Genomic DNA, 21,784 nt, shown 5'->3' on the forward strand with positions numbered 1-21,784 from the left:
AAGGGCTCTGAGCAAAGCTCCCAATGTATGGTATTCAACCTCAGTTCATCTGTTTTTTTAAGCTTTCTCACTAGATTTTATATCTCCACCTGTATTGATAGTGCCCTCTCTGACCACAACAGTGCCCTCTCTGGTGTCCCTCAAGGATTTGTCATCTCACCCTCCCTTTTCTTGTTTTCATTAATGACCTCACAGTTACCAACAACCCTATCCATTTTTTTTCTGACAACTCCACCCTCCACTCCTCCACTCCACCAGTTATATATCCCAGTTCACCTCCCTCCAGCTCCTTCCTGCCAACCGTCTCTCAACTGTTGTTTCCATCAGTCATGATCTCAATCTCATCTTCCAATGGGACTCTGACAACCTTGTCTCCTTCAATCAATCTAAGACTCAAATCCTTATATCCATGAAGATCAATACAGCCTTCCTCTTCTCATGTCCAGCTCTCAGCTCAAGCAGTCCCTTATCAATATTCTCAGTGTCACCATCTCCAGCAATCTCTCCTGACAGCCTCACATCCTCAATATTGGCAAATCTGCATCTAAGAAACTTGGTTTCTTCCTCGGAGCTCACAAATACATCAAATGCCATCAGCTTCTCACCTCCATAAATCCAAGTCAGACTGGCGATGTAATACTACTCCTATGTCTGTGGTGGTGCTCCTTCATTGGTCATCGGTATTCTGGTTCACGGCCAAGCCAAGACTGTTTGACTGATTAATGATCCTACTTTGTCCTTTCATCTCAAACCTTTTGCCTCTTTGATACAAAAGAGAAAAGTCACCATTGAGCAGTTTCTTCCCTGTACCTCTTCTACCATTATGACCACAATCAGTGCTCTCTCTGTCAAATAATTTCTGTCCTTCCTCGTTGTCAGCCCTTTCTGCATTTCCCCCCTTCCCTCCATACAAATTGCCATGCCTCCTCATTCTCCCCCCACACTGCCTCTCTTTGGAACAGCCTCCCCAGCAGTGTTCCCAACTTCTATCAATTTACAAAAATTCAAGTCATGAATCAATCATTTAGATCTCATTCACTTATTCCTTTGCCCAATCTTTCTTTGATTTTTTTTCACCCAGGACGGGAGGTAGGGTAGAGCCTTCCTGGTTTTGGGCTTGACCTCTCTCCTGAGGTGTTAATTTTTAAGAAGCGCGAGCACATATGCTGTTTTTTTTTTTTAAATACAGAGGCCAAGGCTCAGGGAAAAACAGAAAATTAAGAGGTAGACAATAGATGTAGACAAACATGCAATGTAAAAAAGAAGACACTGACATGATATGATCGTACAGCACAAAATCAGACAAAGTGACAAGTTGAAAAGAATAAAAGAGAAATGTCAGTCAGAGTACAAAATATCATGGACTGACAAAGGAGACAACAGGAGGTGGTGGTGGATCTGCAGGAAAGACTGCAAGGAAAAACAAGACTGTATTGAATCAGGGAGATGATGACACAAATGAAAGGAAATGGGAACAAAGGATTGAAGTTGCATGGTTTGATCAACATGAAAGCGTAAAAGTGTACGAGTTTCTGGATGAGCCAGTGAGGTCAGGAAATGTAAGGGAGTGGCAAAGGGCAGAAAAAAAAATGGCAAGATTAGATTAGTAGTACAGGACCACAAGGGCATCAACTTGAGCATCTTGCCAGAAGACAGCAATTACCCTCAGGCCCCAAGATTACACTGCTTCCAAGGGAGAAAGTTGAGACGCAGTAGCACTAAGCCACAGAAGAAAGCCATACTCATGGCACTATGGCCGCATGCCTTTTAATTATAAACAACTGACGACATCCAAGGAATAATCCTTGCTCTGCGAAGAATTTCAAGGTATTGTGCAAGCTTTGGGATTAGCTTAGAGATGGGCTTTGAATAATATAAGCACTGCACTTCCACATACCAAAAATTAGATTCTCGTAGTGTGTTCCATGCAGCAACTTCTGCTACTCTAACAAACTAACCTCGTAGTCCATGAAAATCACTCTTCTCAATATTAGCTGCAGTTATTTCAAATGATGTAGTTGCTATTGTATGTACAGTGTATAGGAACAGTGGCCATATCTCATATATTAGCAAAATATTCAGACGGAGATTGCATTAGCATGCCTGTGAGTCAATGATGTATATGGATAGGCAAGAAAACTTAGACAAAATAGGACGTTTGTTATATCATGCCGACACGTCATCCATATCCCATAACCTTATTCCATCAGCTTGTGGTACCTGGAAGGATAAAAGATCCATGAGAAATGGAAGATGGATCTTGCTCTTTGTCTGCTCATTGCAATCAATCAATATGGTGAATAGTAAATGGAGCTATGTGTTATCTTTGGGATCATCCCTGCAGTGAACGACTGAACTACATGTTCACATGCGGGAGTGTAGTCTGAACTACCTCCTTGATCTGGAACTAGGGATCCCCAGATCAAGGCCTGAATTGACCAAAGACCTGTATATGACAGACCTGGAACCTTGTTCTCATGCAGTGTTTCCACTCAGTTTGTTGTACCGGGAAAGCGGGACACACCCCATTGGGGGCCATTTCTGCCGCTCAGCTCCATACTACACAGAAGAAGAGAGTGGATAAACACATACCAGCTTGCATTGCCTTCCTTCCAAAGGGCAAAAGCATTACTGTAGGGCACGCTCTCCGATGCACGACTGGAGTTTCTCACCATAAACAAGAGATAGATTCTCCTTGCTCCCATAAAGAGAATGACAAATGACTTCAACAAAGTTTGCTGCAAGGACCAATCGGTGTTGAAGGGAAGATTCTATTTGTATCATACATGTCGTCTGTTGTGTTGAATGTTTAAGCATCTAACTCAACACAGAGAATGCATACATGAATGCACCGAGGAAAAACTGCAAAAGTGCTATGCATGGTATATAGTGAAATATATGACTCGGCTAACCAGCCATGTTGGGAACACTTGTGTAGTTTCTAATCATCAGGTTTATTTTTGCAATCTTGTAATTTATTTGATTGGTGACCTGTGCAGGTCCCATAGTTTGAGAGACTGAATGTTAAAAAGTAAAATCAAAATAAAGGCCAACTACTGCACTGTTGTCCCAAGACATAACACACACACACACACACACACACACACACACACACACACACACACACACACACACACACACACACACACACACACACACACACACACACACACACACACACACACACACACACACACACACACACACACACACACACACACACACACACACACACACACACACACACACACACACACACACACACACACACACACACACAGTACTGGTAAGTACATTTATAAAAAAAATCTATTTTATTTGAAGTTATAACCTTAACTTGTAAGCAATTGACTGATTTCCCAACTGCCCGGATCATCAGCTGGGCACCGTTTTTCATCGAGGTTTCGATCCATTCAGCCCAGAACCTCTCCAAACAGCGGATCCACAACCCCGGACACCAGTCCACATCAGTAGGTGACACAACATCAATGGACCAACAACCTAAAGTTGTGTCCAGACAGACAGTCAGTCAACACAGCAATGTAATATCCTTATTCAAACTTATTTAAAGTATTACTCCAGATGACTAACTTTAATCACACATCACTTTATATGATAATGAATTAAGCGATAAACACTTTGCCTTGCAGACATGTCCGTTACACAGCACCTCCATATAACCATACACTCAAACGGTCATTTGAAAAACTGACAGTGACAGTGACAGTGACAGTGATGAAAGGTAAGCCGCTCAGCTTCTTCCTTGTGGTTCAGTGGTGCAAAAGGTCATTAGAAACTCAGGGAAATAACACATGATAACCGAGTCGAGGGTAAACCGGACTTTGGTTTCCGTGTGACCCCTGGGATTCAGGACGATAGGAGAGCGTAAGTCACCGTATAATGGTTATAAAATCAGCACAATGATGGACTGACAAAAATATTATTTTTTATTTTTTTGTTGGAGTATCATACCTGCCTGTTTAGAATCAAACTACAAAGTTATGCGAGCGAGCTATTATGTGCAGCCTATGGCTGCTGGTTGCATCATTTTCTGGGGGTGCAGCACTGCCGCAGATGCAGTGCCCTATATTAATAGTACACAGGTACTCATTTTACTGACCTGGAGAAGGATGGCAAGCTGACTCAACCCCCACCTTGTGTTAATTCAACGAAAGACAGGGGCTGAAACTCAACACCTGAGGATCTTAAGGCAGCCACCTTAACCATTAAGCCAACACCAGGATTTACTAAGTTATTACAACACCAGATAAATATTCATTTCATTCTCTGTGCATTGCTGACCAATTACACAATGACATGGATGAACATCAGGTAGTCATTAATACAGCACTTGTGAAATGACACTCAATTAGTACTGGAATGAGGATGGAACAATATGGCTCTCATTTTTAAAGAGGTGTTTTAACTGGAGCACAGTCAGCAGGGGCCTTGTTGGTTAAGATGATCAAATAAAGCCTGGTAACATGAAGGACCCACTTTCAAAAATCATCGTGGAAGGAAAAACATCCAGTATTAGAAGCTACAAAGAGAAAAGGATGCAGTGGAACAGGAAATAGAGCAATATTAAACCAGATTCAATGGTGTAATGGTCAGTGCGGCCGCTCTGCGCCTGGGATGGTGGTGGTTTGAGCATCACCCTGGCCGAGTCATGTCAAAATCTTTTAAAATGGTATGTGATGCTTGCTTGTTGGACACTCGGCATTTAAAAAGGATAAGAGCAGGACAAAGGAATAGACTGATCAGCTTTGACAACAAGGACAACAGGTGCAGCCCAATTTGTGTATTGAACTGGCTCAATGATCCTGAGTTCCTGGAGTCGATCGAGTTATTTGTCAACCTTGTTGCACAGAGCAAAAAGGACTGGTCAAGCCTTGCAGAAAATCGGTTTCAAGTCTTTGTCAATGTTGACCTCAGCGGAGTAATCGAAGAAAGTACCGACCTCCTCACTGAAGATATCTGCATATCTGGCCAGGATTCCTTCAAGTGGTTTTGATGCATCGGTTGCACGAAGCTGACGAATCTGCTTCCAGGTGAGTTTTATTACCTCCAACCAGTTCCTACCGAGTGATGATGGTCCATCGCCTGGGATGACGATCAGGGGTAGGGTGAACCTACAGGTGCCGAAAGACACGGTGACGTCACAAGTTCCACATGGTTTGATCTGTTTACCTGTGTTGGTCGAGAGCATATCAGACGTCCAGTGCAATTTGGGTCGGTGAGGTTCACACCACAGGTTGTTGAAAGCAGCTTGGCTGATAAGTGAAACAGCGGCACCTGTGTCAACCTTCATTTCCAAACATTGATCGTTGATACCGACAAGAGTCTGCAGAGGTTCGGCCCTGCTGTTAGAGAAGATGTGAAATATGCCGTGCATCTCAGAGGTGTCACCAGAAGCAGGGCTTCCCTCATCGGCATGCGACTCCGAACCGATGAGGTGTCTTTTTCCCCACCTGCTTTCTCCTTTTGTTTATGGAGCAGACAGGCTGGAGCAATATGGCTAGTCTTGTGACAAAAATAGCACGTGCCATCTTTATAGGGACATTCATCTGATGAATGCCTGCCTACCATCACAGCGAGAGCATGTGTTGCGACCACAGCTCATTGATGGTGGATGTCTGGGTTTCCTTTTCTGTCGCTGTGATGCAGGGTGATCGACATCATTGACAGTGGTGTTGGTCTGAGCCTGACTGGATGAAGAGCGAGTGATGCCAATGTTAGCAACATTTCTGTACACACTCTCCATGACGATGGCAATGTCCTTGGCTGCCATTAATTTTAATGTCCCTTCAGCTAACAGGCGATCGTCCAGAACACCAACGACAAGCAAGTCACGCAGCATGTCCTCGAGTGCATCTCCGAAGTCGCAGTAGCGTGAGAGTTTCTTAAGCTCTGCAATAAATTTGGAAATTGACGATCCTGCTGTCTGGCGGCTCATATAGAAATTGAAACGTTGGACAATAACTGACGGTGTTGGGTTGCAGTGATCCATTAACGCTTCCATGAGTTCAGAACATTTCAGGTCCCTGATGGACCTGGGCATTGCCAAATTCTTCAACAACGTGAATGTCTCTTGGTATTATGTACTGTCAGTACGACTGCTTTCATCTGTTTCTCGTCCAAGATACCATTCGCTTTGAAGTAGGACTCCAAACGTTCAGTATACATGTTCTAATCACCTCGATTTCTGTTGAATTCATCGATGTGGCCGTACCCCGTCAACATGGATTCCGTCATGAAATAACAGACAAAAATCAGAGAGTTCCACAAACTGGGTGGGTGCCATGGACAATTAAAGTTTTCTCCAAAAGTTTATCCTCGTTGCCAAGTATTGATTCTTCAATAGATATATTCAAAAGGCTTTTATTCAACATCATGAAGGCACGACCTCGACTGAGTCAGCCTCGACCTGGAAGTGACGTGTACACCAAGTATATCCGAATGTAAAATCACGATGGTGAGGTCTAGATGTTGCATACATCACATAAACAAACATAATTGGGCACTGGGCAGCCATTGCACACGTTTGATGGGCCTAATGGCTTCCTGCATCAAAGTTCCTTGTTAAAGGGAGCTCATTGTTAAATTAATTCATGAAGTATAAGTGAGCAAACAGGCTTTCAATTGGATCATAATTGTCAGAACCTGTGACCAATAGTAGTCCATTTGGGACATCCATTTTGAGACCATTAGTGGTGAGATTCAAGGCATGATATTTGATACTCATGTGCCTGTTCACAAGTCATTCAGCTCTTCTGCAAACCCAAAGGAGTATCTTCTGTTGGGTAAAATTCAAACACAAAAGTTGTACTGTTACACCGATGGATATATTTAATGCAATGTCACCATAATTAATACCCTTGGGGTTTGAGAATGGTCTACAAAACAAAACTGACTTTTTTTTTCTATGACCATTGCAGTGCCAGGGCCTCGGTGGATACCCTGATTTTGATGAGATGAGGGATAATCTGCAGCAAACCATAACACCATGTTTGTGAACTGATTGGTAGATCCCTCACCGAACAAAAGAACAAATATATAAAAGGAATGTTTGTTCAGTGAAATTGTTTGGTTTTGTTCGTGTGTGTGGCAGATTCACGACTGGGGTAGCTATCATTTCTTGGAAGTACAGCAGCTGTGCCACTGGTGGTGCACCCCTCGACCAGTACACTGGTACTCATTTCACAAACCTCAGAAGGATGACAAGCTGAGTCAACACCACTTGGTGTTAATTCAGCAGCCAATATGGCTTGAACTCAGGACCCTAAGATCCTAAGACAGCCACCCTTACTATGAAGCCAACACCAGGCTATTGTTTGGTGAAATAGACGTCAAAAATTAGTTCTCAATAAAAAGTTTTTTTTCAATGTATGTTGATGTGGGACTCGGCATGCTGCAAGGTCTAAGTACTGATATTTTTGGCCAGGACACGTATTGCTATAGGAGTTATTATTATTAGGATTTAAATTTTTTTTTACAACATAACATTTTAAATCTAATATGACACTCTACAATTGCAAAGCATGATTGGATTGGTCATTTATGTTCCTCAGTGATCCGAAGCTCCTGAAGGACCTCATACATAATTTGCACACAGGAAACAATGGATGAATCATCACAGAAAAGGGGGATTTTAACCTGGAATTTCAAACACTCCTCTGCCTGTCATCAGCTCAGCTAAACACGTGCATCAAATGCTGCTTCACAACAAAACAACAACTGCACATTCCCCGTTTACAGACATCTCTTTATATTTTCTAAAATCGTCTGAAATGTTTGATCCGAAGCTGACAGTGGATACGTTTCCTGCCAAAGATAATGGCACTGCAGTTAAAGGTTTTATTGGGAGGACGACGGTGATACGAAGAAATTAAACCGAATGCATGGCTCAGCCCTGAGACAAGTCCTTACTTAGCATGCCCTTATATAGCCATATAGCCTTCATGGCCTCAGCCCGACTAATCTCCATGACAACAGCATGAGCCAATGTGAACATTCTGAATCTGGGTAAGGCAGCAGATATTTGTGTGTTTCACAGTTTCCAAACCTAGTCATCTCGAAAGAAATGAACATACATGGAAATAGACATACCACAAGCACCAACTTTTTTGAAGGGATATGAGAATTGAGGCGGTGGTGCTGTGTTTGCATCAGTGAGGCAGATATGGCATGAAGAGTGAATATTGTAAGGTGGGAATCTGATTAATACAAAGCAGAAAATGCAGGTCTCGAGACTTTTATTGGAACCAATGTCTCAACCAGTGCTCTTTTCAATAAACACTCCACTAGTAAATGTCATGAGTTTCCAAAGGCAGACACTTTGAATGCATGGCACTCGGGGAATGTATAATAATCAGTATATCAAAGGACAGGATAAACCACGGGCATTCCACGCTGACGGATGACCGCCTGTCGGCAGGAAGCCACGGATTGTGGCATGATTGCTTTGTTGCACTTACTCAAAGGAAAAAAAAATAAAATGAAGAGAATAATTCCCCAAAACATTCAAGACATTTAATTTCGCCGAGAAACACCAATTGGATAGCAGGCCCTGCGTTAAGGGTAATCGTGCTAACAGTAGGTTTTAAAAGGGAGCTTTAGCATTTATTGAAGCTTCTGTGACCAATTTCAGAGTTTTGCTGAAACTGGTCGAAGTCAAAAAGGTTGCTGTGTTGTTTTCTCAGCATTTTTACTCGAATCACTGAAATCAAGTCCTTCCGAATCAAAACTCCAGAGAAGTTATATTTTTCTCCATTCCAAGTAAGAATTAAGCGATGCTTACTGTGAATGCTCCAGAACGTGTAACTCTTGTAACTCGTGTCATATGGGAACACAGAATGCCAGCCAGACTGAAGAACCAGGAGAACCAGAGACCCGTGTGTTCTGCCACACGAGTCTGGGATGCAAGTCTGGGAATAATTTGTCGATGTGTAAAGAATTCCAAGAATTTAAAATACATCCCAAGATTGATGCCACACCACAGAATTATGCACGAGAGCACGTTCTGGACCAAATTATAGTAATATTAATAGCTCTGTTTGGTTCAGGGATGAGATGTACAACTATTATTGGACAACTGCTTCTTAGCAATGATTACTTACTTATAGCCCTCCCATCCTTTACAGCTCCCTCGAGTAGTATTACTTTCCCAACACTGCTGCTGCCATTGTCATTATTATTACGCCTCGCATGCGAAGCGTAAAGTGTGGTTAAGCAATTGGTTCACTTTGTATGTCTGTCTGCCAACAGCCGTTGGTCGATGATCAACTAACAGCTTAATTTCATCTTAATTTTATATTTTGAATACTGTACAACACAAATCGTACCATGAATCGGGACATGAACCTGCAATTTAGCAGTACGTTGGCTCTGAATTTGGCAAATTGGATGGAATCTCATCCCAATAGTGCGTGAGCAGAGAGGAGTAAGGTAATATTTTTTTAGACAGTCTGCCTGTCTGGCAGTCAAACAAAATTGAAAATCATTCCAAACAGGAAACTCACTGTTTTTAGAAATATTAAAAAGGACAAAAACAACAGGCATGAATAATTAATTTAACATGTTAGATAAGGTGGTGGACAAGATGGTGCATCAACGGCAGAAAACTTACGGGAAAAAAAAATAAAGTATTTTTTTTCCGGAAGAAAAAAAAAGTTTTTTTCTTCCCTGGAGCCTTTAAAACCTTGATTTCATTTCAATTTAATTATGTATATGCTTGAACACTGTGGAACACAAATCACCTTCTTTGCACTTTCAAAAACCTTCCATTTAGCAGTACTGTACTTGGAAAAATATTCATTTCTCATGCCTGAGGCCAGAGCAGAGTAACTGAGATTCAGCATTCAAACAAATACAGGCGGATTTTTTGTTTTTCAGGGCAAAATGCAAAGCAAGAGTTTCAGACCCTTCCCACATCATTTTTTCTCAAGACTGTTCAGGGTAAGGTGTTCCATGAACTCTCTAGTATATTAACATTAGTACGACCCATGATGCTGTAAATATCAATATATGTCAAACATAAGCTCTACTTGCACTGAGTGCGTGATTCTACTTTTACGGGTTTTTTTTTTTTATGTCATACTGCTACAAGTCACCACACTTGGATTTTATTTGTGTCTTTTCATGATATCTTTTCCTTTTGGAAAAATTGACTGTGATCAAATACACTACCGACTCTAAAAATTTTTTTTAAAAGGCCTGGTGTTGGCTTTATGGTTAAGTTGGCTGACTTAAGATGTTGGAGTTTTGAATTCAAGCTCCTGTTGGGCCACTGAATTTACACCAGGTGAGTTGACAGCCTGTCATTCTTCCAAGGTTGGCAAAATGAGTACCAGTATACTGGTAACGGTGGCATTGCATTCGCAGCAAAGCCTCGCCCCCAGAAGTGATGCAGCCAAGCAGCCACCAGCTGCATACGATTAAATAAATAAAACAACTCTAAAAAAATTCCATATGTGACTAATACTATATTTATACAGCGTCAAACTTCTTTCAGCGACATCAGTAGGTGCACAGACTCTCCATAACAGCACCCGTCATTGTTAAAGTATGAAATTGTCTTGCAGGTGAACACCTGTACAACTTAACCTGTGAGTTCTCAGAATAATATGCATATGTAAAAGAAGCAGAAAACTCGTGAGGCATCACTCTCTGCTGATCTGGAATTAATCTCAATGCTGAACTCTGCAACCTGACGTCTCCCTCAAAGTCCTGACAGCACTTTGTCAAGTTCATCTCTGGTGTAAACTCTCCATCCATCCCCCCTCACTCACTTCAAAATGTCTCATCTCAGACTCAGCTTGAGACGAGAGAAAAAGTCTCAACAAATTGTTGGCCTCCAAATCTTGTGTACCCAACCCATCCCGCTCGATATGCACCTTATCACCTCAAACCCAAGCCTGGTGTTAGCTTTGTGGTTAGGGTGTCTGGCTTGGGATACTATGATCCTGAGTTAGAGCCCCGTTGGCTGCTGAATTAACACCAGGTGGGGTCGACTCACCCTATCATCCTTCAGATGTCGGCAAAATGAGTACCAGTGTACTGGTAGAGGGACACAGCATCAGCGGCACAGCTGCGCTTCAAGAAATGATAGCAACCCTGCAGTCAAAGCTGCCATACGCAAGAACAAAGAGAACTTCAAACCCACTGCTATCTCAACTCAGTGTCTTTCACACCAAAGAAAGTGGTGAAAGTTCTGTCTGGGTTCAACTCTTCATCGATTATGGGCCCAGTATACGAAATTCCAGATGTCAGCAATACCCATATTCTCAAATCCTGCTCTGCTTGCTGTCTACTCTCTTCAACCTATCCCCCTTTGGCCACTTCTCAACTGCCTAGAAGTCCAAATCACTTCCAGGAAGGGTGCACAAACAGATATTCTCAGTAAGCTTACCTTCCAATTAAAAGAAAAGTCATGGAATCCATCATTGCTGCCGGTGGCAGATCTTTCCTCGTCCCAAACAGCCTGATTTATAACCAACAGTTTTGATTCTGCACCGGTCACTCAAGTATTTGCATGCTGCTGCTCCCCTTTCAGCAATGGTTTGAGACCCAAACTATCAAACAGGAGGGCAGGGCCATCTCCTTGAGCATATTTCAGACATTCAACAAAGTATGGAATATCCTGCAGTGCCTGTCATTACTGCTTGTGACATACCTGGCCACCTTCATACCATGTTTTCTGGCTTCCCCAGTGGAGCTGGAATGCTACAAGTCTTGAGTTAAGTCTTGCTCCTCATCTATGTAAATTATTCCTGATGAGAATTTATAATTCCTCTCCGATGCTATAGAAAACCCTTTCTTACTTTGTGCACATTATCCAAATTGTGTCATATAGTTCCCCAATCACATCAGCAGGCAGAAATAAAGCTGTGTCCCTCTGTGTCCTGAAATTCATGAGAAGTTTGTCTGACAAATGGAGTACGTCTTTCAATCCTAACAAATCTCACAGTCTGACCTTGTTACTCTTTCCTGTAAGCTCGTCAAACGAACCCACCTATCTATTGCATTGGTTGGCTCCTGGAAGAGGTACAGTCTCAAACTTCTCGGTTTCACCCTCAGCCATGACCTCTCCTTGGCTCACGATATTGCAAAGCTGGCCTCCAAAGATAGCCACAGATCGGCATCTTCCGTTGTTCCAAGTCATTCCTTGACAAATTAAAAGTATTCACAGCCTATAAGGACTTTGACCATAACTCAATGGAGCACTGCTCTCCATAATGGGCTGGGCCCCAGTGTCACATATCTATCTGTCTGTGTCTGTGTCTGTGTCTCTGTCTCTCAACATTTTTGGCATCTTCGTCATGCTATGCTACTGGGGGTGTGTTTTACATGGATCAAGTGCAGGCAGCCAATGCAGTATTATTGGCCATGAGTGATTCTCATGACTAATATTTGCCATAATTCATTAGTTTTCATGTGTGAAAAGTTCATTATATGTTATGGTTCAAGTTTCTCGTGGAATAGAGTGTGAATAGAGGGGGGGAGGTGGTGGTAATTCGTTTTCTACAATAGCACTCCTGTGGGTAATTATCCCGTAGTTGATTGGCCTCTGATAGATAGGGTGTGACGCGTAACGTTTGTTCTCTCGGCCAATTGTCATCCATTGCACAGCAGTTCCTCGTCTACTTCAATTATCTTAGAGTTAAGGCAAACCGACACTTGACGCAAGGATCAACACGTCAGGCTTTCGGAGTTATCTGGGTCACGTCCATCGCTATATATGTATAAATTCCCACGTTTATTAAAATATATTCTTCTTCTCTTTCTCTTCCCCATATAAGAGGTGAGGTCCAATGGGACCAATCATTTGCTCTGCCTTGACCACCATACTTATCCACTTCTCTCCTTTCCTCAGCCAACTCTCCAACCACCTCCACCTCATATCCCTAATCACACAATCTTTCCTTCCCAACAGCGGTTTACCACTTTGCCTCTGACCTTGCTCCCTCAACCTATCCACTCTCTTTGTCATTTTCTCTTCCCACATCCACCACACCAGGTGTCCAGCCCACAAAAGCCGGCTTTTAACCAATCTCCGCATCAAGCTCATTTGCACACTCATCCTCCTCCCTTAAGACCCAGTTCTTGCAAACCTGCAACCTCTGTTGTTGTCTTTCTATTAGTGCTACTGTCCTCAGACTGAAAGGTAGGCCGGCGAACACATGACATCAAAACTTTCCCTTTCAATTTCCTTGATATTTTTCTGTCTGCCATCAATCCCTCCACTCTCATCCAGGCATTGGCACCAGCCTGAATCCTTCTCCGCACCTCTACCTCCAACCTTCCATCCCCCACGGTCACTCGACCACCCATATACTCAAACCTATTTCCCTGTCTGATCTCCTTCCCCTCTAACTTGATATTCATTTACTTTCTCTGCTGTCCGACCCACACCACTTCAGTCTTCTCCATACTCATCTTCGGTCTGTGCTTCCCAAATGCCTCCGTGCATTCCCCCTGTACCTCCTGCTTACTCTCTGTCACAACAGCCAGATCGTCCACATACATCATCATCCCCAGAAAACTTTTCATGTTTGCCCTCATGCTTACCAGCTCCATCACCATGATAAACATCAGTAGGCTGAGAGAGCTTCTCTGCCTCAAACCAATGTTCATGCTGAATTTCTCCAACTTCATAGGACAAACTAAAACTCTTCCCTTTGTTCCCTCATACATTTCGGCTTCCGGCACTCCCATCCATCTCAGTGTCACCATCACCATCTCTGATATAAATTATTTTCTTGGAAAGTGTCATAGGCCTTTTCTAAGTCCACATATCTCAATGCCATTTCATCTTTCACCTCCAACCTCTTCTCCACCAGCTGTCTCCCATCGGCCACCCACCCACCCTCCCCCCACAAATACCCTTTCTTAATCCCTGTTGCTCTTCGCCGATCTCAATCTCCACACCCTTCCTTATCCTCCTGCTCAGGATTCTCTCCAGTACCTTCATCACATGACTTATGAGTATAATGCCTCTGTACTTCCCCAGATCTTGAACATTGCCCTTATCTTCCATATCAGCACAATTGCCCCTGTTCTCCAATTCTCCAGAATCGACCCCTCTCTCACACATACATTCAACGGGCTCTTCGTCCAACTGACTCCAACTTCTCCCACTGGACTTTGCATCTCTGTATGCACCTCATCAATATCTGATGCTCTTCCCTTCTTCGTCCTCTTTCATGCTGTCATAAAAAAACAAAAAAGGTTTAGCCTTGGTCAGCCCACTTTCACCTCAGAAGTCTTAAGCCACCATTTTGTTTTGGCCTGCTCAAAAGTGCCTTGCCTTGGAACAGGCCGCATCGGTTTCTGTACGACAAAGTACTCAAAAAAGTTTTTTTCACTTTCCTCACCCATATCATCAAATGCCCGATTTCATACCGATGAATCGCTGTGCACATCACTTTTGTCGGTGGTATAGTTTTCAAATTAGGAGCTTGGAGCATTATATGATGCATTATATGATGCGATTTTCTACGATGGCCTCTCACGTACTAATTAAAGTATATAATTGAAATCCATCTTCGGTTTTGAGGATCAGAGCTCGTGGACTAATTAACTGTCGAAATTGCGAGTTAATTCTGAAACTTTTAGGAAATTTGAGATTCTTATCACGAAGCGTATGTACTGTAAGCAAGGCTGTGATCCCTCCTTCTCAGTCAACCATTTCATTGCGCTTGCTTGAGTGCTTCAGTCACTTGGCGAGTACTCTACAAGCTGCTTGGAAATGGAACGTATTCTTGATTTAGTTTTCTTACCTTTCCATTTGCTTCATTTGTGTTTTTGCTTAAATATTAGTAATGACTGTTGCTCAACTTTGAGTAGTATACTTCGATGTATGTTTGTTTGCAAGCCCTGGCGATACAGTCGACAGCAGTCCTTTTTTTTGGCAATACAGTCCATTTTTTCCAGCCTGGTAGAACAGGCCATATTTGCGATAATTAAATATATAATTTTTTTTATTTATAGATAACTATGTTGTTCAACTTTGAGTGGTATTCTTCAATGTTTTTTCATTTTCAAGCCATGGCGATAGTGTCAACAACCGTCCTTTTTTTCGGTGATGCAGACCTCTTTTCGGGCCGGGTGGAACAGGCCATATTTGCTCGACTTAAATCTCTCTAAAAAAAAATTTGCACGAGATCACATCATTTCACCTTTTTTGTGATGTGCTTTCATTATATATAGATACCCATTTCATAAAAAAAAAAAACACATTTTGAATCGAACCTCGTGTTCAGAACTCCACCATGTTGGTTCTCACTTTTATGATCTCTCTGGCTTGATATATTTTTGATTTTAATTTTGGTAATTTTCCACTTGAATTCCACATTTAAATAACTATATTTAAAGGTAAACCTTTGTAGTTGGTGTTTTGGTGTACTTTGTGGCTTGCCTTTTGATTGCTGTGCCGTCTATGTGGAAATTCATGCAGAACCGCAATGGAACTTGGAACAAGCCACAGTGCCTCAGTCACAATGGTACACTCACAACTGCTCAGATGGGACGTTACCTGATACGAGACTGTATATATGTGCGTACAGTATATATATATATATATATATATATATATATATATATATATATATATATATATATATATATATATGCATAGATATGCGTGTGTACATATGCGTGTGTCTGTGTCTGTAATCATAAAGCATAACAAGTCATTCTCTTTGCCAGTTTCCCTTCTACCCATATGTATAGCGACGTGTAGTGAGGTGTCGCTCTCTCTCCCCCTTCCTTCCTTGCTCCATCCTCCACCCATTCTCGCTCCCCCCTAGGTCCTCTCTCTCCTCCTCCTCCTCCTCCTCCTCTTCCTCGCATCCACTCTCTCCCCCTCCCCCTCCTCACTCCCCACCTCTGACTCTACCCTTCCTATCCTCACTCCCATATCTCTCCTCACTCCACCCTTCCTCTCCCATATTCATTTCTCCTCCCTCTCCCCTCTCTCTCCACGACCCCCCTACTAGTATTCCCGTCAGCGAATAACGGGTGATATTTGCAAGGAAAACAAAACAAAAAAAAACACAAGAAAACATTTTGATGTCTCCACCAACCTCTCTATGTCCATACATCAAGCCTACCCCTCCCCCTTCCCTTCACCTTCCTTAATTTCCTTCCTTTTCAACAGCTCTGTTTATACGATCCACTTCTCTCCCATTACTATACATCCATACCGAATACATATAATATTCAGCCATTGAGAGGGCCAAGGCTTCTCCTTTTCACAAAATAATTATCAAACTTATCCCAGGTCATCGCAGAACAATTTCATTTGCAAAACAAAAGTGATAGAGGTAATTATTTAGACAAAACGACACTGTGGTATGTCATGATAACAATCCGAGCTCAACTCTGAATGGACGTCATAAACTTCTCGCTGCCAATGTGTGGGCAGCTCTATGGGTCTTATGATTACAATAAAGGACATTCCTTTACCTACTCCAACTTCACTCTGTCACAACAAACACCTTTCGCAGCATTTGGTTTTACTCAACGAAAATGCATACCATCAAGAACGGTGAACGTGATCGTAGAGTTAAAGAGCGATGAAAATTGTGAAATCATTTGTGCAAACAAACTCCACACGTACACTCATTCATAGGAAATACGAAATCAAACAAACAGCTCACCCTTTGCTTCGGCATCCCACCAGCGACCTTGTACCAACCTGAGAAAAGAAAGTTTTCAGGATTAATACATTCAAAATCTCATATTTAATATCAGACACATTGAAAACCTTGCTGCATTCACAAGACGGACAAATGCAAGGAGGGTCACATGCAGACAGGTTGATTGTGCAGTACAGCTCGGGATCTTCTAAAACAGGAGGCACATCAAAGCTCGTTGTGAATCTCTGGCATGCTTTCTGATGTTATCACAACAGATGTTAGCGGAGAGCCGTTGGCCCGTGAGCAAGGAAGCAGCAATAATGAGTCTCTGCTGCCAGTTTCGTGTTCTCACCTCTTCCGTTCATTGCTTGCCCATAAGGGCCGATGCCTGGGCCGAGCACGGTTGGAAACTATCATCGGAGAAAAAGCCAAACTATGGAAATGTTTCCAATCCAATTAAATGGACATCTCTACATTATTTGTCACTGGGGTCCTCATGTTCATATGTTGAAAGGTTGAAGGTTATTTGTTTTGTACAAATTTCTGCTTGCATCTCAGCTGACAAATGATATTTGTATATAATGTTCTTGTATAAATGTGTGTGCAATCCCCAAATGTGTATACTACTCAAAGCAGCAAACAGTGACCGCGAATACCACAGGTGATTTTGCTGTAAGAAGATAAATTTTAAGGGCCATCTGTGTCAGCCATTGTATGTCATGAAAGAACGCTTTTATGGGTTGGAAGTGCTTGGGTACTGCTTTCTTTATTAGTAAAGCATTCAGGAACAGCATCAGGATCAAGCTCTGAAATGCATCTTGGAAGAGGGATAGCGCCAGGAGGCGTTAGAGAGGATGTGTGACGAGGTCGAGGTGGTCTCCATTGGGCAGAGCGATGTGAACCGGCGAATAAAGATTGCTCCGTGCATGTGAACCGAGCTACGTGTCCACGTGTCTTCTATTGAGATAGACAAGGAATCATACATGGTGTCAGAAGTGGTGGGAGCAATCGTTCCGAGTTGCGTCAACTGTGGATGTCAGAAAGAAAGGTGAGAAGATTCTCCGGCCTCGCTCGGTCGTGTTCGAGTGGACGCTTTGCTCTGGGGGATGGGTTTTACCCCTTTCACTAATTGGGTGTAAAAGCCATTTTTGATGAAACTAAGTACCTGGAGTAGAGGTGTTTATCTTGATCACTTGACCTTCGAGTTTATGTGAATGATTATGGAGTGGCTTAAGCCACCACACCAACTTGATTTGGAGGCCACAAACCTTCCACAGGCATGGAGGCTGTGGAAGGAAGAGCTGTTATTGTATCTCGATTTAGCCATGGCTGCTCAAGATGATAACACCAAGATCAAGATGTTATTGTATCTGGTTGGCAGTAAAGGGCGGGAGTTGTATCAGACTATAAAGCCAAGCATGGAAACGCTTGAGAATGTGTTAAAGACATTTGATACATATTGTAACCCACCCAAGAATGAGACGGTGGATCACTGCAGATTCTTTATAAGGAATCATGAAGGGGGAGAATCCTTCGAGGCATACCTCACATAACTCAAGTTACTGGCAATAAATTACAACTTTGGGAATTTGCAAGACAGTCTGATTCGGGATCGCGTGATCTGCGGAATCAGGGAGTCAGCATTGAGAGAGAGGCTTCTCCGAGAAATTGACCTCACAATGGAGAAGTGCGAGCAGGTTTGTCGTGCATCAGAATTGTCAACGAACCGGCTTGGGATCATTGATGGACAGGCGGTAAATGCAGTGAAGCACGTGCCCACAAGGAGGAAAGGTAATGGCACACAGAAACAGTCTTCATCAGATGATCAAGCTCGCTCGAAGTTACAGAAATGTCACTATTGTGGAACCGCACATGAATTTGTCAAAGTGAAGTGCCCCGCATATGGATGCAGGTGGCACAAGTGTGGGAAGAAGAACCACTTCTCATCTCGATGCAGAGGGAGACCAGTCGACACTGCGGATCAAGCAGCCGACAGCTCTAGCGAGATGTCGGAATATAAACAGATAAAGGTCATGACATTAGATCCAGAGAGAGTGGAACTGGAGTAAACTAACAGCCTGGAGGAGTCGAAAACAATGGAAGCAGAAGGAAGAGAGGTCCGCTTTCAGGTAGACAGCGGTGCAACATGCAATATTATTCCAAGGAAGTATGCCAGGAAGCTGTGGAATACTAACCAAGTTTTATCCATGTACAATGGTACACCAGTAGTCCCAATGTGGAAATCCAACCTCAAGATAAAAATAATTTTACAGACGACAAAACTAAACACTGGAGGGTGTGCAGGGAGTGAAGTCAGTAGCAGATGACATCCTGGTGTTTGGGAAAGGAAAGACACAGGCAGAGGCAGAGACCATGACAAGCAGAGAAGGTGAGAGCATTGATGGAGAGATGTAAAGAGTGAGACCTGAAGCTGAACAAGGAAAAGGTGAAATTCAAACTCAAAGAAGTGACCTTCATTGGTCATGTAGTCACTTCAGAGGGTCTCAAACCAGAGCCAGAAAAGGTGAAAGCGGTGGTGCAAATGCCAAACCCAACTGATGTGCAAGGGGTACAGCGATTCATTGGGTTTGTCAACTCTCTCAGCAAATTCCTTCCAGGCCTTAGTGACAAGTGCAAGCGCCTATGCAGACTGACACCTGGTGATGGTCAGAAGTACATGAGAAAGTTATGCAGGAGATCAAGATGCTGATTACTGCTGAACCAGTGCTCAAGTACGATGACCCATCGGAGGAGCTGACCCTGCAGGCGGATGCTTCTGGCACTGGGCTTGGCGCTACACTGATCTAAGAGGGTCATCCCGTAGCATATGCCAGCAGGGCTCTGTCTGATGCAGAAATCAGGTATGCACAGATAGTGAAGGAGCTCCTTGCAGTTGTTTTTGGTTTGGAAAAGTTTCATCTGTACACGTATGGGAGACAGGTGAAGGTGCAATCTGATCACAAACTGCTGGCGATCATTGCAACAAAGCCTTTCCACAGAGCACCAAAGAGGCTGCAGAGAATGCTCGTGAGGATGTCATCATACAATGCTGAGATTCACTATCGGCCAGGCAAAGGCATGCAACTGGCTGATATGCTTCGTAGAGCCTACCTCAAGGACCCAAGAGTCGACAAGGAAAACGAGTTTGAGATGGAAAACATGGAAAAAACATATCCCAATCTCTCAAACATTAATGAGGGAGATTGAAGATGATACCAGATGAGATGGTATCATGCAACATGCAACAACTCAAACTAATGATACAGACAGGATGGAAAGAGACACAGCATGAGGTTGAACCAGTCCTTAGACGATACTTCCATGTGAGAGCTGAACTGAGCACTCAGGGTGACCTGATCTTCAAGGGAGAAAGAGTTGTGATACCCAAGTCAAGAAGGAAGGACATGATGGAACGAGTTCATTCGTCTCATCTGGAAGTGAATGGATGTGTGTGAAGAGCCAGAAAATGCATTTCCTGGCCCAGAATGAATGCTGAGATTAAGGACTTTGTTCAGATGTGCGAGACCTGCAGGTCTCCAGAGAGAGACCAGCCAAAGGAAACACTTCAACCCCATGACATTCCAGAGCAGTCATGGGCAAAAGTGGGAGCAGACCTTTTCCACTTGGAGGGAAAAATGTACTTGGTAACAGTGGACTACTTCTCAAGTTTCTGGGAGATTGACTTCCTCGAAAACATCCACTCATCAACCATCATTCGCAAACTTAAAGGACAATTTGCAAGATATGGAATCCCAGACATCCTGATCACAGATAATGGGCCACGCTGTTAGGGTTAGTTCACAGCTTTGGAGTTTGTGAGGTTCTCAAAGAAATGGCAGTTTGATCACTGGACATGGTCACCTCATTTTCTTCAGAGCAATGGAAAGGCCGAGAATGCTGTAAAGATTGCAAAGTCACTGCTGAGGAAGGCAAAGGCGGCAAAGGCAGCAAATTCAGATCCTTACTTGAGCATGCTTGCCTTCTGCAACACTCCTACAAAAGAAATGTTGAGCAGTCCTACGCAAAGACTGATAAACAGAGGAACCAGGGCCTTACTTCCAATTTCTGAAAATCTCCGAAAACAAGAGGCGCAGAAAGGCGTGGGAAGACGACTCAGATCAAATACAAGCAGACAGGCATACTACTATAACAGAGGTGCCAAAGACCTACTACCACTGAGTTGGAGACACAGTAAGGGTGAGGCCAACAGCGGATAGACATCAGGCATGGCAAAGAGCAGTAGTAACTGGGCAAACCTCACAACCACGTTCGTATGAAGTGATGATTGAGGAGGGCGCTAGGTACAGGAGAACAGAAGACATCTGAGAAAGACGGGTGAAATGGCTCAGCAGACTCAAGTAGATGTTGGGATATCAGAGGTTTCGCCATAGGCCCGGCAAAATAACAACATGGCAGATCGACAGGAGCCTCCAGAGGACAACAGCCGGTGACAACGACATTGGGAAGAGAAGTTCGTCAACCAAAGTACCTCATGGATTACGTACAAGAGTGAAGAAAACGTGGACATTAATTGTGGAAAGTAAAGTTATCATACTGTGTCATCATGAGTAGTGAATATGAATTTAGTATTTGTTAAATGTTGGTTTTGTTAAATGCTTATGGGTCTCAAGATAGTGAACAATTTTGAACGGATTATGAAAGAACGGATGGAAGAGGGATAGGGCCAGGGGGCGCTTGAGAGAGAGGGTGTGTGACGAGGTCGGGGTGGTGTCCATCGGGCAGAACGGTGTGAACTGGCAAATAAAGATTGCTCCGTGCATGTGAACCGAGCTACGTGTCCAAGAGTCTTCCATTGAGAAAGGCGAGGAATCTTCCACATCTGATGACAACAGAGTTGAAGCCACGAATATGTTAGATATCTATAACTGGCTCTTTAACCGCTTGCGTTATTCCTACCTTATTGTGGGGTTGGCCAGGGAACGTTTTTGGCCAAGTCTTTCGCAATCAGGCTGGACGCAGACCTGACGATCGACTGAAGATGGCAGGAATTTATAATTTGCTCAGGGTTCCGACGATAACTCGGCTCCTCATTGTGAAAGACAATGTGGGATCTTTCATGTCCTCCGGCAAGCATTACGAGCAGATGGGTCCAACTGCATAGCATACTCCCCATGGACGGCACA

General features: G+C 43.2%; 1 protein-coding gene across 2 annotated transcripts in view; it reads right to left on the minus strand.

Moving 5' to 3' along the window:
* Positions 1–21,784, minus strand: part of PAWR (pro-apoptotic WT1 regulator) — a 116,423-nt gene that overhangs the window by 51,842 nt on the left and 42,797 nt on the right. For both annotated transcript variants that reach the window (XM_085889050.1, XM_085889059.1), the window contains exon 3: positions 16,662–16,699. In XM_085889050.1, coding sequence (XP_085745176.1) covers positions 16,662–16,699 — 38 coding nt within the window. The remainder of the gene's footprint in view (positions 1–16,661; positions 16,700–21,784) is intronic.

Source organism: Eptatretus burgeri, chromosome 1, assembly GCF_056783735.1.
Source record: "Eptatretus burgeri isolate ZD-2024b chromosome 1, Ebu_testis_v1, whole genome shotgun sequence".
Classification (NCBI taxonomy): domain Eukaryota; kingdom Metazoa; phylum Chordata; class Myxini; order Myxiniformes; family Myxinidae; genus Eptatretus; species Eptatretus burgeri.